This window comes from Poecilia latipinna, unplaced genomic scaffold, assembly GCF_001443285.1.
Source record: "Poecilia latipinna isolate Pla-1442-1.1 unplaced genomic scaffold, P_latipinna-1.0 Scaffold3089, whole genome shotgun sequence".
Classification (NCBI taxonomy): domain Eukaryota; kingdom Metazoa; phylum Chordata; class Actinopteri; order Cyprinodontiformes; family Poeciliidae; genus Poecilia; species Poecilia latipinna.
This window is the reverse complement of record NW_015115705.1, coordinates 1-23,149: the sequence shown is the minus strand read 5'-3', so window position 1 is coordinate 23,149 and position 23,149 is coordinate 1. Positions and strand designations below refer to the sequence as shown.

Sequence of the window (23,149 nt, the reverse complement as noted above, 5' to 3'; positions counted from 1 at the left end):
CTGCTGGGGTGAAAATTTTTTTTTTTTTTTTTTTTTTTTTTTTTGCCTTTCCCCCTTTTGAATCTTGATTTTCTTGGCATGTTTTTGGTGCAATGAAACAAAAATACAAGTTAATAAATGTAGGTATGAATGCTGTTTTTTTTTTTTAATAAACTTAATGTGTTACTTTTATTCAGGTAGGCTGAATGCTAAATTTTGTGTTGTTCTTACGGAGTGATTTAATTATTCAAGGTTTCTACATGATTGTGTCATTTGTTCAGAAAGTTTGTTTCCTCTAAGATTCACTACACCTCTAACACATAAAAATCTAATAAATGAACCCTGACAGCTACAACAGCTGGCATCGATTATCTCCACAGATGTCAACCTCTGCTGATAAATGGGCAGGTGTGAGACATGAGAGACGTTGACAGGGGTCAGACATAGACTGGCACCTAAATGTCAAGACGTGTTGGGAGGAGGGGGATGTTCCAGTAACAATGGTCTGGGGAGGGAGAGGTCAGAGAGGAGCAGCAGGAAATCCCAGAACAAGACTGACTCCAGCTTTATTCAAAGAATTTCTTGATAATATCTGATATTATGGGCCACTTTCAGAGGTTTCAGAGGTTCGTCCATGCTTGAATTGATTGCAATCATTATGGTAAGGTGCATTCTTGACCTTCCGAGCCGGTGTTTATCAGATGTCATCATGTTGCTCTCTAAAAATTCCTCGTCTTGTCTTTGCAACGGAAGCGCCGAGCGTGTGTGTGATTTTTATTTCATCACAACATCTAAGTCTGAATCCTTTAGCCTGACACTGGAGTAGAACCGACACATAATGCGGTACCTTCTGCAGGTAGCCCAGCCAGTCCGTCTATTCTTAGCAACACTCCAGCTGAGGCTCCAGGAACACACACAGGCAGCAGCGGGGGGACAAATTGTTAAATGCAGCGAATAAGCCCTTCCCTGTCCGTGGCCCTGCTTGCGCAACTTGTTCCAAACCACAGCGGAGGAAATGCTAAATGTCACACTGACTGCAAGAGCGGTGAGCGGCTGCCCTACATTCTTTGCAGACAGTCTGAACAAGTTGAACACACAAAGGACTTTGATTAAAGTGCAGGATCTAACTTTAGTGGATCCAAGCAGAGAAGAAAAGAGAAGAGACTTCTTTAACAGGAACAGACAAAAGGACACTCACAACGTTGATCACAGGGACAACAGGACATGAAGTGAAGATCGAGAACAGGAAGATCAATGAACAATGGGGAAATAAATAGGCATGAAGATGGAATTAATAATGGGAGGAGCCAATGAAGAAGAATAGGAACAGGTTAACTTATATACTGAGGGAGAGGTGGAGCTGATAGAGCAACCAGAAGGACTAATGAGGGGGAAGTGGAGACAGATGAATGAGAGTGAAGGAGATAGATAACAGCTGTGAAGGGGAGCAGACTGACAGGCTGAGAGAGAGCTGACCTATGAGAGAAGTTACCAACCAAATGAAAACAATAGCACTGAACAAGGAGAATGAAATCCTAAAGCAAAAAGAAAAATGAATAAACCAGCATAGAAGAATGAACAGCAAGTTCCAGGAAAAAAAAAAAAAAAAAAGTATAGGAATGGGATGAAACTTAAAACTTAAAAAACCACAAATCATGAAGTTTTTAAAGAAAAAAATGACTGTCAATATTAAGCAAAAAGGTGGAGAGGACTTTCATGTTAATGAAATTAGTCTAAGATGGATTTTTGCTGAAATAGATGTATTTCGAGTTGCTGCAATGGAAACACTTTTTTCACACGATTAACAACCGGATGTTACTGCTGGCGAAAAAGACGAAGAAGATGACAGGAAGAGGTAGGAGGACGATGGTTTGTTTTGTTTTGTTTTTTTCTCAGATAATGTGCAGCTGGCTCCAGCAGAGCTCTCACAGCATCACACAATTCATAAAACATGTTGGATGCCATCGTGTTGAATTCATAACTCTTCTGTAAAATGGCCGACTACTTCAACAATAAGCAACCTGGCTTGAGAAATGAGTTAAGTAGCTCAGAGCTCTACTTTCTGATTCCTTCTTCCTCCATCCTCAGATGCTCAATCACAACATTTCTAAGACATACACAGACATGCAGTTATTCACCCAGAGGCCTTCACTCTTCATCTATTCATCATCGCTCCTGATTAACAACTCTAGGTGGTGGCAGAAGAGCAACATGTGTTTGAGCCTGTAGTGTCAGCAGTGTAACATGTCTGGACGGGGCAGCATGTCTAAATACGACCACTTTTGGTGGGTGGGCATATTTCAGACGCATGTTATTATGAGTGTCTCTGTATGGTTAGTGTGTCAGTCTCTGTGGGGGAGGAAGAGTTGCGGAAGGAGCGCGAGTGTGAAAGTAAATGTGTGAACATGTAATTAAAGCGAGAGCTAGCATGAGCGTGTGCATGCAGCTTAATATAGCGGCTGTGGAGCAGCTGATGCTCCCTCTCCTTTAAGAAGCGTTGTGGGTGCCGGTTAACTTGTTCTTCACTCAGAACCCACAGTGTGCAAACCCTCCTACCCTCCACCCTGACAGCAGGACTACAAGCTGCTGTTAATGCTGGAATCTATATACTTGTCTGTTTTATTTTATTTTATTAAAAAAAACAACAACAAAAAAATAATAAAAACAACACTTTCAATCTTTTGCCATGCAAGTAGAAAAAATTGTTTTGCGAGGACAACATGAGCTGCAGGCTGTCAGTGATTGACCTCTACACAGCAGCAGAAAGCGTCTCACTCTGTGGACGTTTAGAGGAAGCAGAACAAGATGTGGACGTCTGGCTTCGGACTCACCTTCTCTCCATTAGCGCTTCCCAGCACATAACAACCCATGATGTGGATCAGGTTGGGCTCCGGGTTCAGTTTGCTCATCAGCCTGCTGAGGCGCCGCCAGAACCTGATCACACGACCAGGACAAGACAACGGGAGCAGGCCGTTATGAAAACCAGCAAAACGTCACACTTGGTTTTACTTCTTCAGTTTTAATATTTCCAGTTTCTTGCAAAATTTCTTGCAGATTTATTTTTCTGGGGTTGTGTGTGATAGACCAAACTAAAACTGAAGCCAGAGCTTCAGCTGTGTGACTGATGACTAACAATAAGACACTTCGCCCTTTTCTGAGGAAACAATATTTAACTTTGAGTGAACACAAACTTTTATTTTCTTCTCTGCATCACAATGTTAAGATTCTAAGTAGGATTGTCAATCAATAAATGTATTCAGATTAATCATATAGCACTATGAATAATCCCTAAATGTAAAATAATAATCCTAAAAATGTTAAAGAAAATCCTTCATAGTCTCAAACCAAACATCTCAGCTCTCCAGGTTTTTACATTCAGGATGGTTAAAAAAGATGTTATTTTGTTCCAAACGTAATTTAGAAATATTAATAATAAACTGGCTGTGTTTTGGTGGAAAGATAATTCATCATTACAATAAGTACTTAATTGGTTTTATCCAGAAGTCCATTGCTGTGTTTTTTAAAGTGAAATTTTCCACTCAGCTCACCAGTCTGAACGCCAGCGACCAAAAACAAAATCAGTTTAGGTCAAAAAATGTAATGCGATTGATCTGCATTATGTAACAATATTAACGTGCTAAACTTTTTAAATTAAGCTAATGTGTTCACGTTGACAGTATATTTTTCTTCCATGAATGTTTTAATCCTGTAAGTGATATCAGAAGCTGGGAAGATGACTTACTGCACCATGTCTTCCTCCTTCTCCACTTTGGCAAAGGTGGCCACTTTATTCTTCAGCAGGTAGAGATGTCCTGGACCCCCCTGAGGAGGAAACACGCCACTTACCAAATGAAAACATCTGGCGTCAGAGTTCTGGATGTAACCTACTACTGTTGTTTGACATCAGCAGAAGAATAAATATTAACAAGGTTTTTTTTTTTTTTTTACATATTTGCAGCAGAGCAGCAGAGTTTTGTAACAGTTGAAGGCTGGACAGATTTTTCTTATGGAGGTCAGAAAGTGGGGCATTACAAGAGTTTAAATCCTAAGAACCACCAGGCTTCTTCCAATGACTAAAACTTCTGTTCTGTCCTAGTCGAGCAGCACATTTTAATGCAATGCACTGATTGGCTGGGGGTGATCACAGGACAGTGAGGTGGTAGCTCAGAGTCATCAGCGTTAGTCCATGTTTCCTGATGACTCCACCAAGCAGCAACATGTATAAAATTAAAAGGTAGTGGAGAATGACATTGTCATATCATAGATGTGATAACTTAGAAGAAGTTAGCTTCACTAATTAAACTGAAGGTAACAAACTTCCAGAAAACTGCAAAACAGCTGAAAAACTGAATTCATTTAAGTCAAAACTAAACATATATAATGTGCATTGATGTTTTTATTACTTTTATTTTTTTTGTTTTTATAATGTTAAGCCTTGTTTAAAGATGCTGTAAAAATAAACTTGATCGATTGATTGGTTGATTGATTGATAGATAAAGTAAACATTTTAATTAGTGAAGTATCTAAACACTTTAGTTCTTATTTAATAATCATAGCAATACACATATTTTATTTTTTCTCTATTCTACAGTTTATGTTTGGTCTATACTTTTTGTTCTTATCAAAATGCAACTGTACCTAAAATAAGTTTCTTTGTAGATTTTGACCTACAAATTAAACGTAGCTTAAATATTTTAATGTAGATTTGAAATTGAAAATATAATTACATATGTGGTATTGGTTACACTGCATGCTGGGTTGGCTTCCCATAAAGTATAACATGATGTAATTTTATTATGGAAGCATATACCTCCAATCTGTCGCTCACCTGGCAGAAAATAAGCATGTTCCAGATCCGGCAGCCCTTCCTGTAGGCTGTCAGCTTCTTCTCTATCTCTTCTGGGGAGGGAAGGAGAAAGAGAGGTGTCACTTTTCCCACTCAGTGTTCATGGTGAGAAACAGAAATTGGCCATGCCTCAAGAGACTCACACAAACACGAGACACAAGAAAACAATGAGTCATCTCTGCACTCCAGCCAGCTGAAACTTATTCCAGCCCCACCTTCACAACATGAGCCATTTTCACCTCACCACTATTATTATTCAAAGAGGGAAAGATTAGCGCTTACCGAGAATGTCATCGAAGGTGGCGTGCTCATGGTCCTATAAATAGAACATTCACACCGTATTACTATCGAGTTCAGCAAGGAAGGAAAATTAAGCAACTCGTAAACTTAAAAATGTTGGTTCAATGAAAAAAAAAGATCACAAATACAACCAGGCATGCTTTTGAAGAACAGAAAAAAGTGAGGTTTAATTAATTATTTGAAGTTTGAATTACTTACAAAAAGGGCAACAAAAAACAAAAAAAAAAAAAACAGCTGAAAATGAATTACTATAAGAAAAGTGGATAGACCAGTTTTTCCTCAATAAATAATAAGTTTAAGCACAAGGAATTTCTACAATTGGCTGAGTTCCTGTTGTTTTTTGCTTGCAATTGTCTCATTGAAATGCAGTCCTTTGATTTTAATCTCATTTTCAGATTTATCTGAGATTTTCAGACTCTGGTTTTTGTAACGCTTTGATCCTGCAGTACTGATTTTAGACAATCTCTCTGTTAAACAAAAACCAAGTTCAACATTTCTTTCCTGCTGTGTTCATCACTCTTTAATACTACTATTAAGATATGCCGTTAAAATTTAAAACTCTTTAACATCTCGTTTTAGCATATACAACTTTAAAGTGTACTTTTATAAAAATTATTTTGAATCTTTCCTCATCTCAAGATTTTCAAAACACTTTTTAAGGCTCACTATGTATTTTTCAGGCATTTAGTGCCGTTTTATAGCACAATCAAGTAACTGTAAACTGATCATTTTTAAATAACTCACTGTTTTCCAATGATGTAGAGTTCTCACACCAATTATGTGATTATTTTTTAAATATATCATATTTGTCATCAACAGTTGAAACTCACATATAGGATAGGGATGATGGAGGGGTCGTCCCTGCGGATGATGTTGGGAACGTACTCAGCCTTCGGTACCTTGGAGGATATGAGCTGTGGATTCATGCAAAACACTTCAATTAACTGTAGCATCGCATACAGACACAAAGCTGAGAGGGGAAAAAAACAAACTATCTATATTTCAAAGAATTGGATAACAGAAAGTAAATCCATGATTTCGCTATGCATGTGATTTGTTAAAATTCAAGTCATGTATGTTGCAGCATTCAAAATACTTCAGAAAATACTATAAATATATCTCCCTACTTGCTGATATGAGCCAATTCTGTGAATATGGATACATAAAAATCATATATGCCTGTATAATAACTGTATGTGGATATGTAACTGATGGAAATTATTTGAAGTTATTCAAATGTGTTTAGTGCCTGATGTGAACAGAGCCCTGAAAAGATCTTTTACCCCTTACATATTTAGTCTGTTTTCATTTTGTTGCCATACTTAACAGTCTCATATTATTAGATGTATTTTAAAATCAGACAATTAAAACCAGGATAAATACGAAAGCAGGAAACCTGGCCATATGTGAAAATAAGTTGCCTCATAAACACAGCTGGTTTTTCCACCATGTGGGAAATTGTAGAAAAGTATTTTCTATCGATATCGATATTGATAGATTTTGAGACAGAACTTTGACTAGACCGCTCCACAACAATCACTTTGGCTTTTTTAAAGGTCATGTGAACTTAAGATCAAGGACTCGTTGTGGGGTCTTCTCCCTGAGGAATGATGGGTAGAGAGCAGAATTCATGGATCCAGTCACTCATTTTTTTTACACCTAATATAGGAAAAAATGCACACAAATTGTTTTTCACATTGTTTTTCTGTCATCTCTGTTTTATCATGTTAATATGTTATTAGAGTATTTTATAAACACAAATCAACTTTGTGATTTGATGATCTTAGACATTTGGGCATGACGAAATGCAAAAACTCATGGGATTTTTAACTGGGGCAAATACTTTATGTTCATTCCATAAATCTAAATACTATTTTGGGTCAAAGCAAATTTAAGAGTAACTTTTTTTGAATTACTCTGTTTGCTAACCCAAAACCTTCCTGATTTAGGACTTTGAATGGAAAACATGATGAATATTTGAGAAAACCTGGAAGGTTATTGACCATGATTTTTGGTGGGATGAAATCGTCTCCTTCGCAGGCCGCCCTCTCCAGATCCCTCTCCTCCTCCCAGTCAGCATCCTCATCAAGCCCTTCATCTAGAGTCCCTGAGGAGGTCTGAAGCTCACCACCTGACTCGCACACGGGAAGAAAAGGCGAGTTCAAAGAACAACACAGAGAGAGAGAGAGAGAGAGATAAGGGAAAACCCTTTAATAGTGTTGCACCTGTTACTTGATTTTTCCAGCACAGTGGGGAAGGAATGGAGGAGTTAAAATCAAATGCCAGACAACACAAAGCAACACGGCTGCCGTCTCCTTCCGCACCCGGCCACACGCAAACAGACGTGACACCAAGCAGCAGGCAGACGGTCGGCAGGCTGCAGGGCGGAGATGTCTGTGTGGATGAGGGCGGCGGACTGCGCTGACAGACAGAGCTACAGGACGCTGCATGTTGGTCAGTTCCTCTGTTTACGCTGCGTCTGCAGCTCTGTGGGAACTCATGCTGACCTGTGTGCATGTTGGTCAGTTTGCTGGATACAGCGCCCTGCAAAATCATTGATGCCCCTTGAACTCTTAAGTTTTATCACATTTATTTATTTACTGGTGTTGCATAAGCCTGTCGCAATTTTGCTGAACATTAATTTGTCCTGCTATTATTGCAATAAATGATGATATTGTTGTTTTGAGAATATTTTCAACCAATCAGAGCCAGGAGGAAGGTCTTAGCACCTCCTCCTGATCCCTGGCTCTCTACTGTGAGATAGCTAATTAGCTCTGCCACTGATAATGGCAGATTAATGGTTTTCCTGCACTGGTAAGGTTTTTCCAGCCATTTGCACGTTGAGCATAAGGTTGACTGGCTGGGTTAAGCCTAAGCCCCTCCTCTTGGTTCTGATTGGTTGTTTTTGATCAGGAGTGGTGCATTTCTTCAGATGACAATAATATCTCAGGTCGGAGGTGAAGCAGATCCATCTTTTCACAGACAATCCTGATAAAGACTCCCAGTGCTGATGGAGTGGGGGGGGCACTGTGTCCAGTCGGAGAGCCAGGCTCCAATGAGCAGTCTGAAGGAGAGGGATCTACACCAACTTCCTGTCCAGCCATATCAGTTTGTTTGTTTTGTTTGAGGATGCGTTTTGCCTGCTGGTTTTATGCTTGTTCTAGGACACTGCTCTGGTTGTTTTCATTGTCCTGTGTTAGAGGCCTTGTGTTAACAGCATTGAAAAGATTAGCAGTGAAAAGTCGTTTCCCAACTTGATTAAGTGCGACTCTGTCCACCTGCAGAGTTGCTCTGTTCAGAAATCACTCTTCCAGACCTTCCAGCTCAGTAAATGAAGGTCACTGAGCTGGCAGAGCATTCTTTAATAAGCCATTTGTTAATCATGAGCAGCCTGCTGCAGTTCTCATCTCCATGTCCAGCTTTCAGTATCGGTCCACTGATAGACACAGTTTTCAGTTTTTCATTTATATTAATAAGATACTGAAAGTCATTTTTCAGAATTTCTGATTTCTCTGCCCAGATCTCTGTCTTCAACGTGAGTAGATTCTCACTATACTGATGGGTGTATGTTCTCTGTCCCATCAGTCACTGTGTCATTTGGAATGCAGACAACCTTTGCACTGCAAAAAAACATATATTCCATTCACTGCCTCATCACCTACAATAAGAACTTGGCATAAATTTTGATTCTTAAGTCACTCTGGAGGCAGAAGTGCTGATCTTGTCTCATACATCTTGTTGATGTTTGTAAGTTTCTGCTAAGGAACAGCAAACCTGTTTTTCAGTGAATCTCCAGTGGAGTTTAATGGGTTTCCAGTTGGAGACGTGATGGGATGTGTTATGGCTCCAGCTGGCTGATGAATCCTTGGTACCGAAGTGAAGAAAGGTGGAATGATGTCAGTTCCAACAGTTTGATGTTGTTTCTTCAGAGTAGCAGGTGTATTTGAGGGGACCTCTCGGCTCAGAGTTAGCCACCCTCTATCGTCCAGGTAGCCATGTTGTCAGAGATTTATTGTTTGGCTTTGTTCTGAAACAGTTCCAGAGGGCAAGCTGCTTGCTGAGGTGCTCAGAAGTTGCTTGTTGTTATGAGACATTGGTAGAGTCGGTTCACTTTCAGAACTTGTGTTGATTTTGATATTCACCTACAGAGAGTTGAGAAACTCTCAGTTCTATCGATTGAAGTCTCTGTATAGTATTGGTAGCATCCTCAGTGCCAACACAACACAAGCAAGAGGCATATTGCTCCTGTCTATCATATGAAGACAGGAGAGAGCAATTTAATCAATACGATGGAACTGGAATTATTTTTTGTAAAGTACCTTGAGACCACTTTTGTTGTGAATTGACACTATATAAATAAACTCAACTGAATTGGATAGAATTGAAAAAGTTCAAGGGGTACAAATGATTTTGTGCAGCCATACTGCATCCTGTGTAAATGAGCACTACATAACAGAGTGTGTACCATGTAGAGAGCACAGCTAAGTACTTCTCGTTAACAGGAGTGACTGAGAGAGCATGGACTCACTGTCTCTGGAGTCATGAATAGACTCGGGCTTGACGGGGGTGGGATCACTCCATGAGCGGCTGAAGCTCTTGGCTCGGCGGTCGACGAAGGCTGACAGGATTAGGGGGGAAGAGAGTCACTTACACATGATCATCAGTGATGACTGCAGGCTTACTGGTCCTGCATTCCAAACAATGGGAGCATCAAAGTGATTTAATAGTTCCTCCTGCCACTATGGGCTCATCCCAGCAGCCACCAGTTAGTTGCATTACCACCAGGCCAGTGGGAGATAGCCAAGGTATTATTTATTTCTTCACTTTATGATAAAACTGTCGTATTTTTGTATTCTGAAGACAAAACTACTATCAGAAAACGAGCCTTAGTTCACTGATTAAGAAATCTGTGTAAATGTATAATTTATTCTTACTATAGTTTATTTTACAAAATTGTTTTAGACTAACAGACTCAATTTAATTCAAATGAAATAAAAAAAAATATTTAATTGATTCCAAAGTGAAATAATCTTGTCGCCAAAGAGCTGGTGTGGAAAACATTAAAAATCAAAACATTCATACAAAGTATTTATGAATTTATTTGAATTTTTCTCCCACCAGAGTTTTCCCTATTTGCTAATTTGTATCTGATCTTTTATAATGATACTGTAGAATGGTTTTGAACTGTTCTCCAATACTCAAAGGGCATTGATTTTCCTTTTTCAATCCCTTCAGGAAAATGTAACCTTCTAGGAAAACTGCTTCAATTTTCATTTATGTACCCCACATCCATCGAATGTAGTGGATCAGGTCCGTAGACCCTGTCTGTGACAGCTTGGTGTGAAGTAAAACATGAGCAGGCCAGAACATTTGACTCCGCCCCTGATTCACACATTTGACTCCGCCCACAACTTAGATTTTAATGTGCCTCCTACTGGCAGAAGTCCAATAGAAAGCAACTTTTTACTCTTTACAAGACTTCAAGCTACCTTAGGAAAACTTTCCAGTGATTAGAAAAGTTTTATGCTTACTAAGATACCAAAAAGGAAGAAAATTGTTTAGCACTTCTATTAATGATTTGAACTTGGATAAAAGGGATAGCAGATGTTGGTTTTCTACTAAATATATGAATGCATCATACAGCAAAGGCTTGGTCAACCTAAATAACATACATCATCAAGTCATGGCTTCCCTCAAGGTGCTTAACTTGGCACTCTGTTTTTAAGATTTTTTTTGGCACAAATAGCCTTTATTTGCAGCATTCAGACAGGAAATAGATGAAGACAGTGAGACAGGAGAATACATGCTGCAAAGGTCTTAAGGTCAGGAATTGAACTGAGGGCGGCTGCATTGAGGACTAATAGTCTCTGTTAGCACCCGTTTTACCTCTATGCCATGCCCTGTCAGCACCAAACTTGTCACAAACTTTTTTAATGGCAGGACACTAATATAGGAAATCAAAATTAAAAATTCACCATTAGTTTTGTAAAAGAAATCAGGGACAGACAAATGTTTGACTCTGCCCAAACATGCAAGCTGCAGTTAGAGGCTTTTTGAGGAGGCTGAAATGGGTTAGTTTCACACTAAATTCAAAAATAAAGCTTTTTAAATAAACATTAGTTTTTAAATAGCATAGTTTTCTTGATATGAATACCTCATAGAAACTACAAAATACACATAAACCAGAGTAAAAGAGAAAACAACAAAAAGACTATATTTAAACTGCTCTGACATGTCTTACATGCTGCCAAATAAAAGGGACTTGAAGTTGGAATACATAATCAATATTAATGACAGGAGCCACACACAGAAAGACACCGGTACTGTAGACCAATCAAGACACTTGAATGTCTAGACTGATGCCAAACAGTCATCACTAGGAAGGACTAAGCTCCTAATTACAAAATGATCCGTCCCAACATGCTGAAGTAAAAGTCATGGCCAGACGTTTTTGCAGTGACACAAATGTTGTGTTTTCCAGACAGAAGCTTCTACATTCTGTCAAAGAACTCTGTGGTGAGCAAACTTCCTTCAACAATCCAGAAGCGGTTTGGTGAAGATGTATGTTTAAGCATGGATGGAGTTCCATATAACAAGCTAAAAAGGTTTTAGCCACAAAACAAAACAACGGTTTTGCCTCTGCCTACGCCTTCAGGCCATGACTGTGCTGTACGATGCAGAAAGCATGAATTAAGTGTGATGAGCATCTGTTCTGATGTTATGGTGTAAATCACAGCGAAAACGGACGCAAACAAACTGACATCAACAGACGTTCTTCCAAACAGACTCAATGACTTACTTTGGACCTTCACCCTGCGACTGCCAACCATCCTGAGGTGTTTACGGAAATTTCTACAAGTGTAAGAAAAAGAACAAAAGAGAAACGTCACAAATGTACGAAAGAAACTGAAATGGGAATATTCTGAAAAACAAGAGGATGAAAAGACTTAGAGGTCAGAGAGGTCCAGCAGAACTCTTGTTTCTAACATGACCTTCTCTGACTCCCCAGCTGTCCATTAACATGCTAAAACACCAGTATAAATCATGGACAAAGTAAATAAGTGTGAACTCTGACTACAGCACTGTGTCAGATACAAGTTCAAAATGTGCATAGAAAACAGGGATTGTAACAGTTTCTGGTTTAATGCTATGAACCTCTTGTGGAGAGGACGAACGGGGGTCCTCTCCACGTGTGTCCAGCGGCATTAGCCGCTGCTGCCCTAGTTAGTGTGTTAAAGTGTGTTTAGTCAGCTGAGGAACCTTCATAGATGAACTCACAGCAAAATAAGCTCAACATAGAGAAACAACATAAGTTGCATATCTGAAGCATATTTGTTGTTCTTCATTTATTTCCTTCTTTTTTATTTACACACTGATAAATGTTCTGTTTTGTATATCTTCTTGCCCTGCTATGATTCCCTTAGTGAAATTATTTCATTAACATCTAGAAAATAGAAGCAAATAAACTCCTCTGTGAAGGCAGGTTATTAAAGGAGAAGGTCTGTCTTCAGGTGAAGCATCTGCTGCTGTGATGAGGTGTGTGACACTTGATGTGGCAGGTCCCAGCCCCACAGCTCGTTATTTTTAATGAGCCCGACCTCTGCACCCTGTTGACCAGAGCTTTTGCCATACAGGTGTGTTGGTTTTCTAACTTAAAGGGGAAGTATTGTGTAAAATCAACATTTATAATCCTTACATCATGTTATCATGTTATTCCCTCATTAAAAACGCAAGTGGAATGTTGCCTAGATTCGTGCAAATGTGTTTGAGAAATCGTTTAATCTCCCATGGCAACCATTTCGGGGGTGCCTAAACGCTTGCTCCTACAAAGCGCCGGCTTTTCCACAAAGCGCTGGCTTTTCCACAAAGCGCCAGCTTTTCCACAAAGCCCTTCCTTGGAGCTTTTGCCCCTCAGAGCCCCCTACCCTCATAACTCCCTAACTCAGCTCCTTCAGACTAGCAGCAGCAGCAGCAGCAGCAGCAGTAACAAACACCGGGTGGAACTGCAAGTCTAATGAGCTCATCATAGGAACTACTTCTCAGTCCAACACTCCAAAGAACAGTAGTAAACAAAATGGAGGAGCATTGTTGTGACAGCATGCTGAAGGCTAAGTGTAGGAAAGAGCAGGAGCTTCTTAAAAAGTCAGATGCCAAATTTCAAGGCGCCAAATTCCTTTTACAAACAGCATTTATTTATAAAAGAAAATAACAAGTGAAAGTAGCAGCTGTTGTTTGATTGTGGTCAAAATGTCACTGCCTGTCTAGATAATACACTATACACCCCTTTAATAATGCAAAAATGGTAGCCTAAATGTGTGCAGGTTAAAATGAACATGGTTTTGCAATAACATGTGGAATTTGAAGCCTGTATGAGGACTCTCCTCACTGCACAGCTTTAATTTAGGTTGCAAACAAAAAAAAAAAAAAAAAAAAAAAAAAGAAGAGAAGTTGAGATGTCAGAGCTGACTGCAGGGGTCGTGAAGGCAGGTCCTAAAATAGAGAGATGACTCACAGGAGAGGGGACCCATCAGTCTGCTGCAACTGTATTTTCATGCTGAGCGACAACAATCCCTAACATCACACCCGCCAAACAATTATTCCAAACAATAATCTCAATCCAAATACATCTGCAGCCACATCTCTACTTTCTCTTTTATCCAACTGTTGCCTCTCCCACATTATGGAAACTCTGTGACGTGTACATTTTCTCACATAAAGCCCTGAATTCTGAGTGACAGCACACACTCAGGGAAAAGCAAATGAGCCTCATACTAAAGTAAACGCTGCGCTGTGTGTCTCAGGCCTTGGTGGATGTGGAATCTCCAGCCAAATATTGGCAGATTTGTTCCCTCAGAGTGCCAGCCGCAGAGCACAGAGCCGCAGCAACGCGCTGACAGACTGCTGTAGCAGATCAGTGTTTGGTGAGAAACAACGATTAAAACATGCTGAACCCATTCTTAGCACTTCACAGCAGAAATAAGATACCGGACTTTGGCTTCTGTTCGCTGGGTAAAGTATTGTGATTGTGGAGTCGCTACAGGCACAAGCCAGGAGAATGTCATTATAAACTGTCAGTGAAGAGTTTTAAACCCAGACTGAAACACATTCATGATGTTATGTTCACCAAAGGAAAGCTTTAACTGAGAATAAAACATCTGGACAATAAATCAATAACAATATCTGTCGTCAAAGACATGTGATCAAAATGCATTACTCTGTTTGCTAATGCATTTAATAGAACATTTGATATATCACTTCCTAAAGTGATATAGGAAGGTGATATATGAGACATTTTTTGTCAAAAGGGATTATTTTTGGCCAAATCACTTATGACACAAAATGACATAGACCGTTACTGTAGGAAGGTATAATACATAGAATTATTATGTCCATCCATCCATCCATTTTCTGAACACCCTTGTCCCTCAGTGGGGTCGGGAGGGGTGCTGGTGCCTATCTCCAGCTAACGTTCCGGGCGAGAGGCGGGGTGAATTATTATGTATTATACATAATAATATATGTATAATTATACATATATTATATAATTATATAACTATTATCCGAAACTACACAGCATTCTGGGAGATGTAGGAAGAGGAAAGGCTCAATCTTTCCTGCTTGAAAGTAGATGCTAAGCAAGGTTGGTGGCATCAACTAACTCACACACTCATGGTTTACCTAGCAACTACCTGTTGAGTTTCTCCACCAAATCTCACAGCTGCTTAAAAAAAATACAACAAAGGTCATGCCACTCAATATTTTGGAGATCTAAAACAAAAAAACTAATCAATTATTATCAATGTTGACAAGTATCGATATTGACTGATATGAAACATTTATACCATGATAAGTTTTTCAGTCACATCTTCCATCCCTGTTTGAAGGTGGACCTACAATTCCTCAACACAGTGGGATTGACACCAGATATCTTATCAGGGGCTGCACCACAGCAGCAAGATAACAGGCAACGAACCAACTGCCCAAAACAACACAAAACCTGTCAGGAAACATGGTGGAAGAGCATCACATGGAGAACCACAAGGCCAAACCCAGGCAAATACATCCTATAGAGCAGACAGAGTCACAGGCTCAGGCCAGGGGCAATATGTAACCTTTATATAGATATTCATATATGTTTTTTTACATATTTGTTAAAGTTGCCATCATGTCGTGACAGTTTGTAGTAAGACAGATGATCTGTGAAAAGCTCCACTGTCTTCTCCCAGTGCTCTCAGTACTAACTGCAGAAATACACCACTCAGCCAGAAACAACTAATCAGAGAAGGAGGGTTTCCAGGCTGTCAATCACTCCTGTGTATGTGCAGCTCACAACCTTCCCTTTGGTCTCTGCTATGCTACAGCTGGTTGCCTGCCATGAATGCTTAAGCTAGTCAGCACAGTCACCGATGTCAGAGAAATGGTTTTCCTGTAACGGTAAGTTGTTTTTCCACTATTAGAACATTGAGCAGCATGTACACAAGGTTGATTGAGAGTTCTATTCTATTCTATTACTGCCTAGAAATTATTACAGTCTTATTCATTCAATTGTTATTCCCGTGGTCGACGGTGCTTGAAGCTAACTCAACAGAGTATTAAGTTGTTGTAACATAGGGCGACTTTCACAGGTACGGTTCAGCACCAGACAGGACAGGACAGCCAAGACACAGTACCTTTCCATCATGGTGGCAGTCTCCTGCTCTCTTTTCCGTCTCTTTCGCTCAGCAATGCCACGAAAAGCCCTGCCAGGACGTCAAAGGGTTAAGACGGTTCGTTGGGGAATCTAAGTAATATTTTTTTTTTAGTTACCCTCAAGAATTTCTGTCTGAACCCAAACTGACCCAAGGGGTTAGAGTGTTTATAGAAAGTATCTGCTTTACCGCAGAGAAACTTTAACCGATATGCCTATGATACATTTTTGGTTCTAAAGCTGGAGCATATTTTTGATCGATCTGGCTGAAGTACAGTCACAGAAATGTAAAAACGTGACCCTTTGAGTCCAGTTGGGTTCGGGCATGAAGAGCTACCGAGGTGGGATGGAAAAGCAGAAAATGTGTTTAGTCGGAGAGGTTTGGAGTCAGTAAAGGTTTGGTTAACTTTTCACAAGGGTTGAGCAAAAGAGCAATGTTTTATCACCATGGATACTCTCTTGTACAGACCATACATTAACCACAGACACGCATGGACCACAATGCACCACGGGAATCTACAAGAAGAGACAGTAAAGGAGAAACTAAGGAAACAGCACATCCTCCCTACTCGCTGTTCAGATTCACTCACTCTGTATGAAACACTTCATGTCTGGTAATAATTACCCACTGCTGGTGTTGAGTTATCAAATATTCCTTTGTAAGAAATCATCTTTTTTGTGAGCTCAAATTTAATGAGCATTATTTCATATTATTTCAAGCGTTGGACGACGTGGGAGAGACGGAGGGCAGAGGGACAATAACGGCTCTGACAACACGGCAGCCATCGGGGGAATGGGCTGTGACAGCCTGTGTCAGGAAATCATCAGCCTTGTCCTATGGGCCTGGTTCAGACTGACTGACTGACAGACAGACAGACAGCTGATGAGCAGTGAGAGGAAAAATAAAGTCGCTTAGCTCTGTGTGCCACCTATTATCTGTAATCCTCCATAGCTCCGCCTGTTCATCGCTGTTACATCACTTTTCTTTCACACATGAACTCATTCCCTGTTCCCTCCTCCACCTGCCAAACCAGACACTCAGAATGTACAACGTTCTAATGCAGACTGATTAAACATTTGGCTGGAGATCCTCCATCCTAAAGGCTGGATAATGATACATTTTTTTGTAGCTAGACTCTGCAGTAAAACTGTCTGCTGAGTTTTCTGAAACGTTTTTAACTTAAACCTAGAAGACGGTAGGCTACATGTTTGGCAGTGATAAGTCATATTATATCAGGATGAAATAATAATAGACAAGAAGGAATGTGTTAGCCATAAACAGTGTGTTATCATATACAGATAAAAAATGATAATTAAAAAACAGAGTTAAAGTCTACTGTGTGAAGTGTAGAGCTGAAATGATTAATCTTATTAGTCAATTACTGAAACAATCGTCAAATAATTTGGTAATCAATTAATCATTAAATGGATTATAAAGACTCAAAAAAGTTCATTTGGTGAAAGAACAACACAGTTAGAGAAGTAATGAAGCTGAAGTTACAAAATATATACATTTGCCATTTAACATAAAAACAACCTTCGTTGTCTGTAATTATGAACGCCTCTGGTTAGCTTTAGCCTGTTTTTCAACACTTTTTACTATCAAATTATTAATCAGTTAATCCAAAAAATAGTCAACACATGAGCCCTATACTGTATAGATGTTCAGTCTGAGCTTTTCACATGTTGATGTTAGAAGTTTTTGTTTGTTAGTTTTTTTAGCTGCAGTCACATCCTTTCCATCATTCGGTAAATTATGACACTTTTAATACAAAGTTGACATTATTCAAAATGTCTTTGTTATGACAACTTGACATTAACCAGGAAATCATTACTGTTTAAACTTTACCTTTAATAACTTAAAGATACCTAATTTTTAAAGTGCAATCAGTAATACTTTTATAACAAATTTATATCAATGATATTAATGATTTCTTGGTTAATGTCAAGTTGTCATAACAAAGACATTTTGAATAATGTCAACTTTGTATTAAAAGTGTCATAATTTACCGAATGACGCTTTATGACAACAGTCATAAATATTCATGAAGGCTTATTCATGTGTTATGAATGACATAATGATAATAATGACAGGTGTTATGTCAGTCTTATTCACCTCCGTTCAAATAAAGTGTTACCGGGTTCTCTAGTCTAAAGGAATGCTGTTGCATTTTAGGGAAATAAAATGTTTTTTTAACTAAAAAATAAACTGTTTATTCATATCTTTTCATGTATTTCTAATATTGTATTAAAAAGTGGTTTAATGAAAAATCAGCAGAATGTGTCAATTATTTTTAGCCAATAAATAGATTAATCGTCAGAATAATTGATGGAATAGTTGAATACTGCTAGATGCAGCTCTACTGAATTGCTAACCAAGTTAAACCTTTTTTTATTACAATCACTGCAGACACTAGCCTCCAACATATATTACCGTATTAAAAATGCTTTTGCTTAAATATCATGTTTCTATTTTAAGTAGAAAATAATTATAAATAACAAAAGTAAATTTTTGAAAACATCAGTCTGTATTGAATCAATATTAAATGCTTCACTTGGTGTTGGAGTTACTGAAATAACTGATTCATTAAATAATATTCTCATTTAATGAATGGGTCTGTGATCAGTAACTCACAGGTAAAACTGTTAGTCGTTGTTTTTAAATTAGTCATTTCCAGAAGCTAAACTCTGTTAGGTAGAAATCTGCTCACACCACAGTCATGTTTTTTCTCCAACCTTCATCCAGTTGTGAGCTGGTGCTGCTCAGAATCACTGATCTGTTCTGGGAGCTTTTAGAGTAAACAGTGAAATGAATGCAGGTGCATTGTTGTGTTTACAACAATGTAAAGTCAAATAAATGAGTGTAATTTTTTTTCCAACCATTTTCAGCATCGCTCCAACTCTTTCTTTTTTGTTTAAAAATGTTGAACCCAGGAAAACATCGCCTGTTCAGATTCAGCGAAAACAGATGAAGAGGTTTGATTATCAAGTTGATTTTTTTCATGATGGCTGGATAGACTAATGGGGTTAGCTGAACTAGTTTATGATCTGTAAGCTTAGTGGCACTTGCTGTCAGACATGTCCGCATTCTGACTCATGCCTGGCCACACTCAGGCTCTGCTGGGTGCAGCTGAATGCTCAGGGCTTCTCCCATCACTCCCACTGCACTGCACCTTCCCTGCACTGCAGCCGATCCCCATTACTGAATCTATGACATCACGGGCTCAGTCCTGCAGACGCTAACGGTTGTGGGGGTTGAGGAACAGAGCAGACAGCATAGCACAAAACCAAAGGAGGAAAAAGGTTCAGGACATTAACCTGCAGCACATAGGAGGAAAAAGGCAGAGGAGCAAGAGAAAACAGTGGAGGCGTTTGGAAGGGTTACTCACGATATGCTAGAGTCGAGGTTTGGAAGGCCGCCAGACAGAGGGGGAAGAAAAAAGAGATGAAGAAAAAAAAATATAGGAGAAGTCAGCAACAGGGTCAACTAAAATATTCCACACACATTTCAAGGACTGATATACGTTTCAGTTCTCACCGTACTACAAATAACCGATTGCCAGTGAAGACTGAAAGAAGTTAGGAACAGCAAAAACTTTGTTACTGTCAGCTCACATTAGGGGGCAGGCCGTTAAGACTAATACTTTGATCGATGACGATGTGGTCAATAAAACGGCGACACACCCATCATGTGGAGATGAGAGACAGGGCCGAGCCATTTCAATCAGAGGCCATGTCAGAACCATACATCAGTCTGACCCAAATAAGGAGACAAGCAGATGGAGGCAGACAGAAAAAGGACAGAGAGACACTGACATACGGACAGAGAAAATGAGGGCGTGTGAGAGGGAGAGGGGGGGTGGGGGGGGAGCTGTTTGTAAGTGGTAATTATTAGATCAGAATGAGAGGCGATGATTATCCACCAACTACAAGGCATATGTGAACAAGTGAGTGTCTTTATTTGTCAGTAAATGTATAGCATAGAATGTAATTTTGAATATTGCTTTTTTATTTTGTCAAGTTTTTTTTCTAAAACAACAAAAACATGAAAGTTTTCTGTCATTTTTGGCAGAGTTATAACATATCCATCTACATTTTTATATATATAAACTTATGATCTTGGAATAAGCTGTTGTTAAGAATGGATTCGGAAAAGTTGGTCCTACATTAGACATTAAAGGACCTACAGTCCCACTTTTCATTCAGTCGATGTTTATATATTTCAGTGTGATTCAGAATTTGGACTCGGTGTAGAGTTCCCCCAAAAACCACAAATCTGTTCACCCAGTTCACAGTTTTAAAAATCCACCTTAACTAAAACAGAAACATGGTTCAAATAAACAATTCAAAGCTCAAAATTGCTACAAAATGTATGACAGTTCTAACAAAAATGTGCAAAAATGACAGTAAGGCACAGCAGTAAGGGTGGGCATTTATTGTATCATTCATCATTTATTCTGATCATTTTAATAAGATTGTGATTTATCCATTTGATTTTTTTGATTGGTGTTTTTTCAAGAGTATTATTTGTGCTTGTGAGGCTGTGACTGCTGTGCCATGCAGTCACAGCTGCACCGTTACCTAAAAGAAGAAGTAAGAAATACTTCTATCATCACTTTTATCGATATCACAAAAGTGCCATAAAACGTTGTGCTAAAACTTCACGTTCCCGTCGCCCGGCCCCGGCACGGAGTGCGGGTTGAGGCGGACTCCTGGCTGTACTCACGCCTGCATGGTGGTGGTGGCTGTCTGGAAGCTGAACATGTTCTCCTTGGGGAACCAGCTATTAGAGCCGTTCTCTGTGGAGACGGAGAACAAAAGGAAGGGGATGAGTCAGAGAGGAGGGTATATTTAACACAAGGCTTACAATCAGCTGAGGATGGCAGTGAAAAGTGAAACTTTCATGTATGCCCCTATAGAATAGTGAGAAAGCACAAGAAGAACACCAGACATCACGGTAACACACACACACACACACACACACACACACACACACACACACACACACAACACCAGGACTTTGTTGAAGCAGCGTGTTAAAACTGAACCTATGGATCCTGCATCCAGAGGCGGGTAGGCAGCGCTCTCATCCTGCTAATCAGATGCATTGTTGAATGAATCATCAGTAGGTGGGAGCACCTCTGGATAAGCACTTGCTTTGGGACGATTCACCATCAATTTGTTGTGTGTTAATACAATGCCAACCCATTTTTTTTCAGGTGGTTCTTGTTATTTCCAGCTGACGTGACGGAAGCTCAGATGACAGCGCATGCAGCAGCTTTAGTAGTTTAGCACTGCTTCATTTTTCAAACTCCTTCAAATTGCTTTTGCTGTTGTAGCTGTCTCATTTATACAGCACTTTACATATTAACAATACTAAATTCTTGCATAAACTGCTGCAGGTATACATATGCATGTGTATCTGTGCATATACTGTGCACACAGTATGTGTGTATGTTTACGTATGTATGTGTGTTTATGCATGCATGGATTTATCACTTTAAGAATTTGTGTGTAACTCTGAGGCTGGAGTGGATAAAGCACTACTTCTACTTCAGGCATATTTACAGAATGTTTTGATCAAAAATCTTTTTTGGGGGGGGGAATTTCAACTGCTTGGAAGAAAGAAAGACACAGAGAAAGCAGGGGAAAAAGGGATGAAAGAAGGAAGGAAGTAAAAAGAGTCCTGCCACAGAGTTGTTTCATCACTGAATCGAACTTTGTCGTACTTTTTACCTGGATTTAAATCAAAATCTGGAAAATTCCTGAACCTTCAGACGGTAAAGCTGTTATTGTTGGCTTCCTGACTTTGAGGATGATTTACAAACTGAAGTTGGTTTAAATCATTAAAGTCATTAATATTTGAGAATAACTTAACTTCTTGGGCAAAACTTGTAAAAATTTAGCACAAATTGTTCAGAACTAAATGGAACGAAAACAGTCTGTCTTTGCCCACTTCGTTTCTACTCAATCATTTAACAATGTTTCTCTACCCCTGTCGTCAGTGGACGTCCTGTCCTCGCTGTACACCCTCTCCAGCTTCTTGCGGGGCTTCCCTCCATCCCGTGGCGAGGTGTCCAGGTCCAGTGACCTCTGGCTTTGGCACGGCGCTCGGATGCAGGCCACGCAGTCTGGACTGTAGTCCTCCCTGGAGCCGCCTCTCCTCATCCCCCAGTCACCAATGTTGCTGGCACTCCTTGAGCTCTGCAGAGGTTCTGAGGATGATGAGGGCCCCACCTGTTGCTGGTTGGCATGGTGATGGCTAGCGCGATGGTGGTTACTGCGGTGGTGGCTGCCTCGGGCAGCTGTAGCTGCTGGCTGGCTGGTGCAGGACAGGCTATAGATGGCGGGGTTGGAGGGTTGGGAGCCTGGGTGCTCCCTGGGGCCCTTCAGTACCTCCAACTCTACAGTCTCCTCGCTTCCGGAGTCCCCAAGAGTCATCCCACCTTCTCTGGTTATTGTGTACACCCTGGGTGGCTTCAGAGCAGCGCTCCCCTCGGAGCCTCTGGCACTTGGTGGGTCCTCTGAGGAGAGGCTTCGCTCAACAAAGAGTCTACGTTTTGAGGGGCCCGAGGGTCCTTGAGCTTTGAGGGTGTCGACCTGAGGGGGCGACTGCAGATTTGTCCTTGGATGGGGCTGGTGGGATTGACTGGGTTTAGTTATAGGCAAAGTGTTGCTGCGCGGCGGCAGATTGTTGTTATGCAAACGGCCAACGTCCGGAGAGTCACAGTCCGGACCGGGGAAAGATTCAGACAGAAGATGATCTGGGGACGAGGAGAAGCAAAGCAGAAGGAGAAACTTTTACACACAGTAAGAGAAACTCACCGTTAAGACAAGGTAACGATCAAAAAAGGTGAATTTAGATGTAAAATGAGACTGTTTGTTCCTCTTTGAAAACAAAGAAGGGCTAAGCTCCTGTGAGGTTTGAAGATCCTCCCTGCCTATTTATTCGATGGGTCTAATAATCAGTTTTTTAAAGTGATGGTTAAAAAGTGGACAGGGAGGTAAATGCCATACACACAGCAACAGCAACATCAAGAACAGAAAACACAAGAAGTTTAAGAAACACTGAAAGCTCAAGGAGCATTAGTCATTTCACACGTCCTCAGCTTCTGGGCGAACAGTTGAACAGATGGGTCAGCTGAAACCAGAGGTTTACATACACCAAATAAAAAGACACAAATAGGTTTGTTCCTCACTGTCTGAAGTTACACCAGACCAAACTTTTCTTGCTTTAGTGTAATTGGAATTACTAAATGCCAGAAAACTCTCTGTTTTTTTTTTCTTAGAGATTAAAAAAAAAAAAAAAAAAAAAAAAAATTTTTTTTTGGTTAAAA

At 39.9% G+C, this 23,149-nt stretch overlaps 1 protein-coding gene across 1 annotated transcript in view; it reads right to left on the bottom strand.

The window, feature by feature from the left end:
• The window catches only part of LOC106940098 (NMDA receptor synaptonuclear signaling and neuronal migration factor-like), a gene marked incomplete at its 5' end in the record, with an annotated part of 40,365 nt that extends 17,789 nt beyond the window's left edge, over nucleotides 1-22,576 (bottom strand). The window contains 12 exons of the mRNA XM_015022740.1: nucleotides 2,811-2,913; nucleotides 3,722-3,801; nucleotides 4,808-4,878; nucleotides 5,108-5,141; nucleotides 5,956-6,039; nucleotides 7,129-7,256; nucleotides 9,654-9,743; nucleotides 11,925-11,977; nucleotides 15,796-15,864; nucleotides 19,202-19,207; nucleotides 20,539-20,611; nucleotides 21,806-22,576. Coding sequence (XP_014878226.1) covers nucleotides 2,811-2,913; nucleotides 3,722-3,801; nucleotides 4,808-4,878; nucleotides 5,108-5,141; nucleotides 5,956-6,039; nucleotides 7,129-7,256; nucleotides 9,654-9,743; nucleotides 11,925-11,977; nucleotides 15,796-15,864; nucleotides 19,202-19,207; nucleotides 20,539-20,611; nucleotides 21,806-22,576 — 1,562 coding nt within the window. The remainder of the gene's footprint in view (nucleotides 1-2,810; nucleotides 2,914-3,721; nucleotides 3,802-4,807; nucleotides 4,879-5,107; nucleotides 5,142-5,955; nucleotides 6,040-7,128; nucleotides 7,257-9,653; nucleotides 9,744-11,924; nucleotides 11,978-15,795; nucleotides 15,865-19,201; nucleotides 19,208-20,538; nucleotides 20,612-21,805) is intronic.
• Nucleotides 22,577-23,149: the final 573 nt, after the last annotated feature.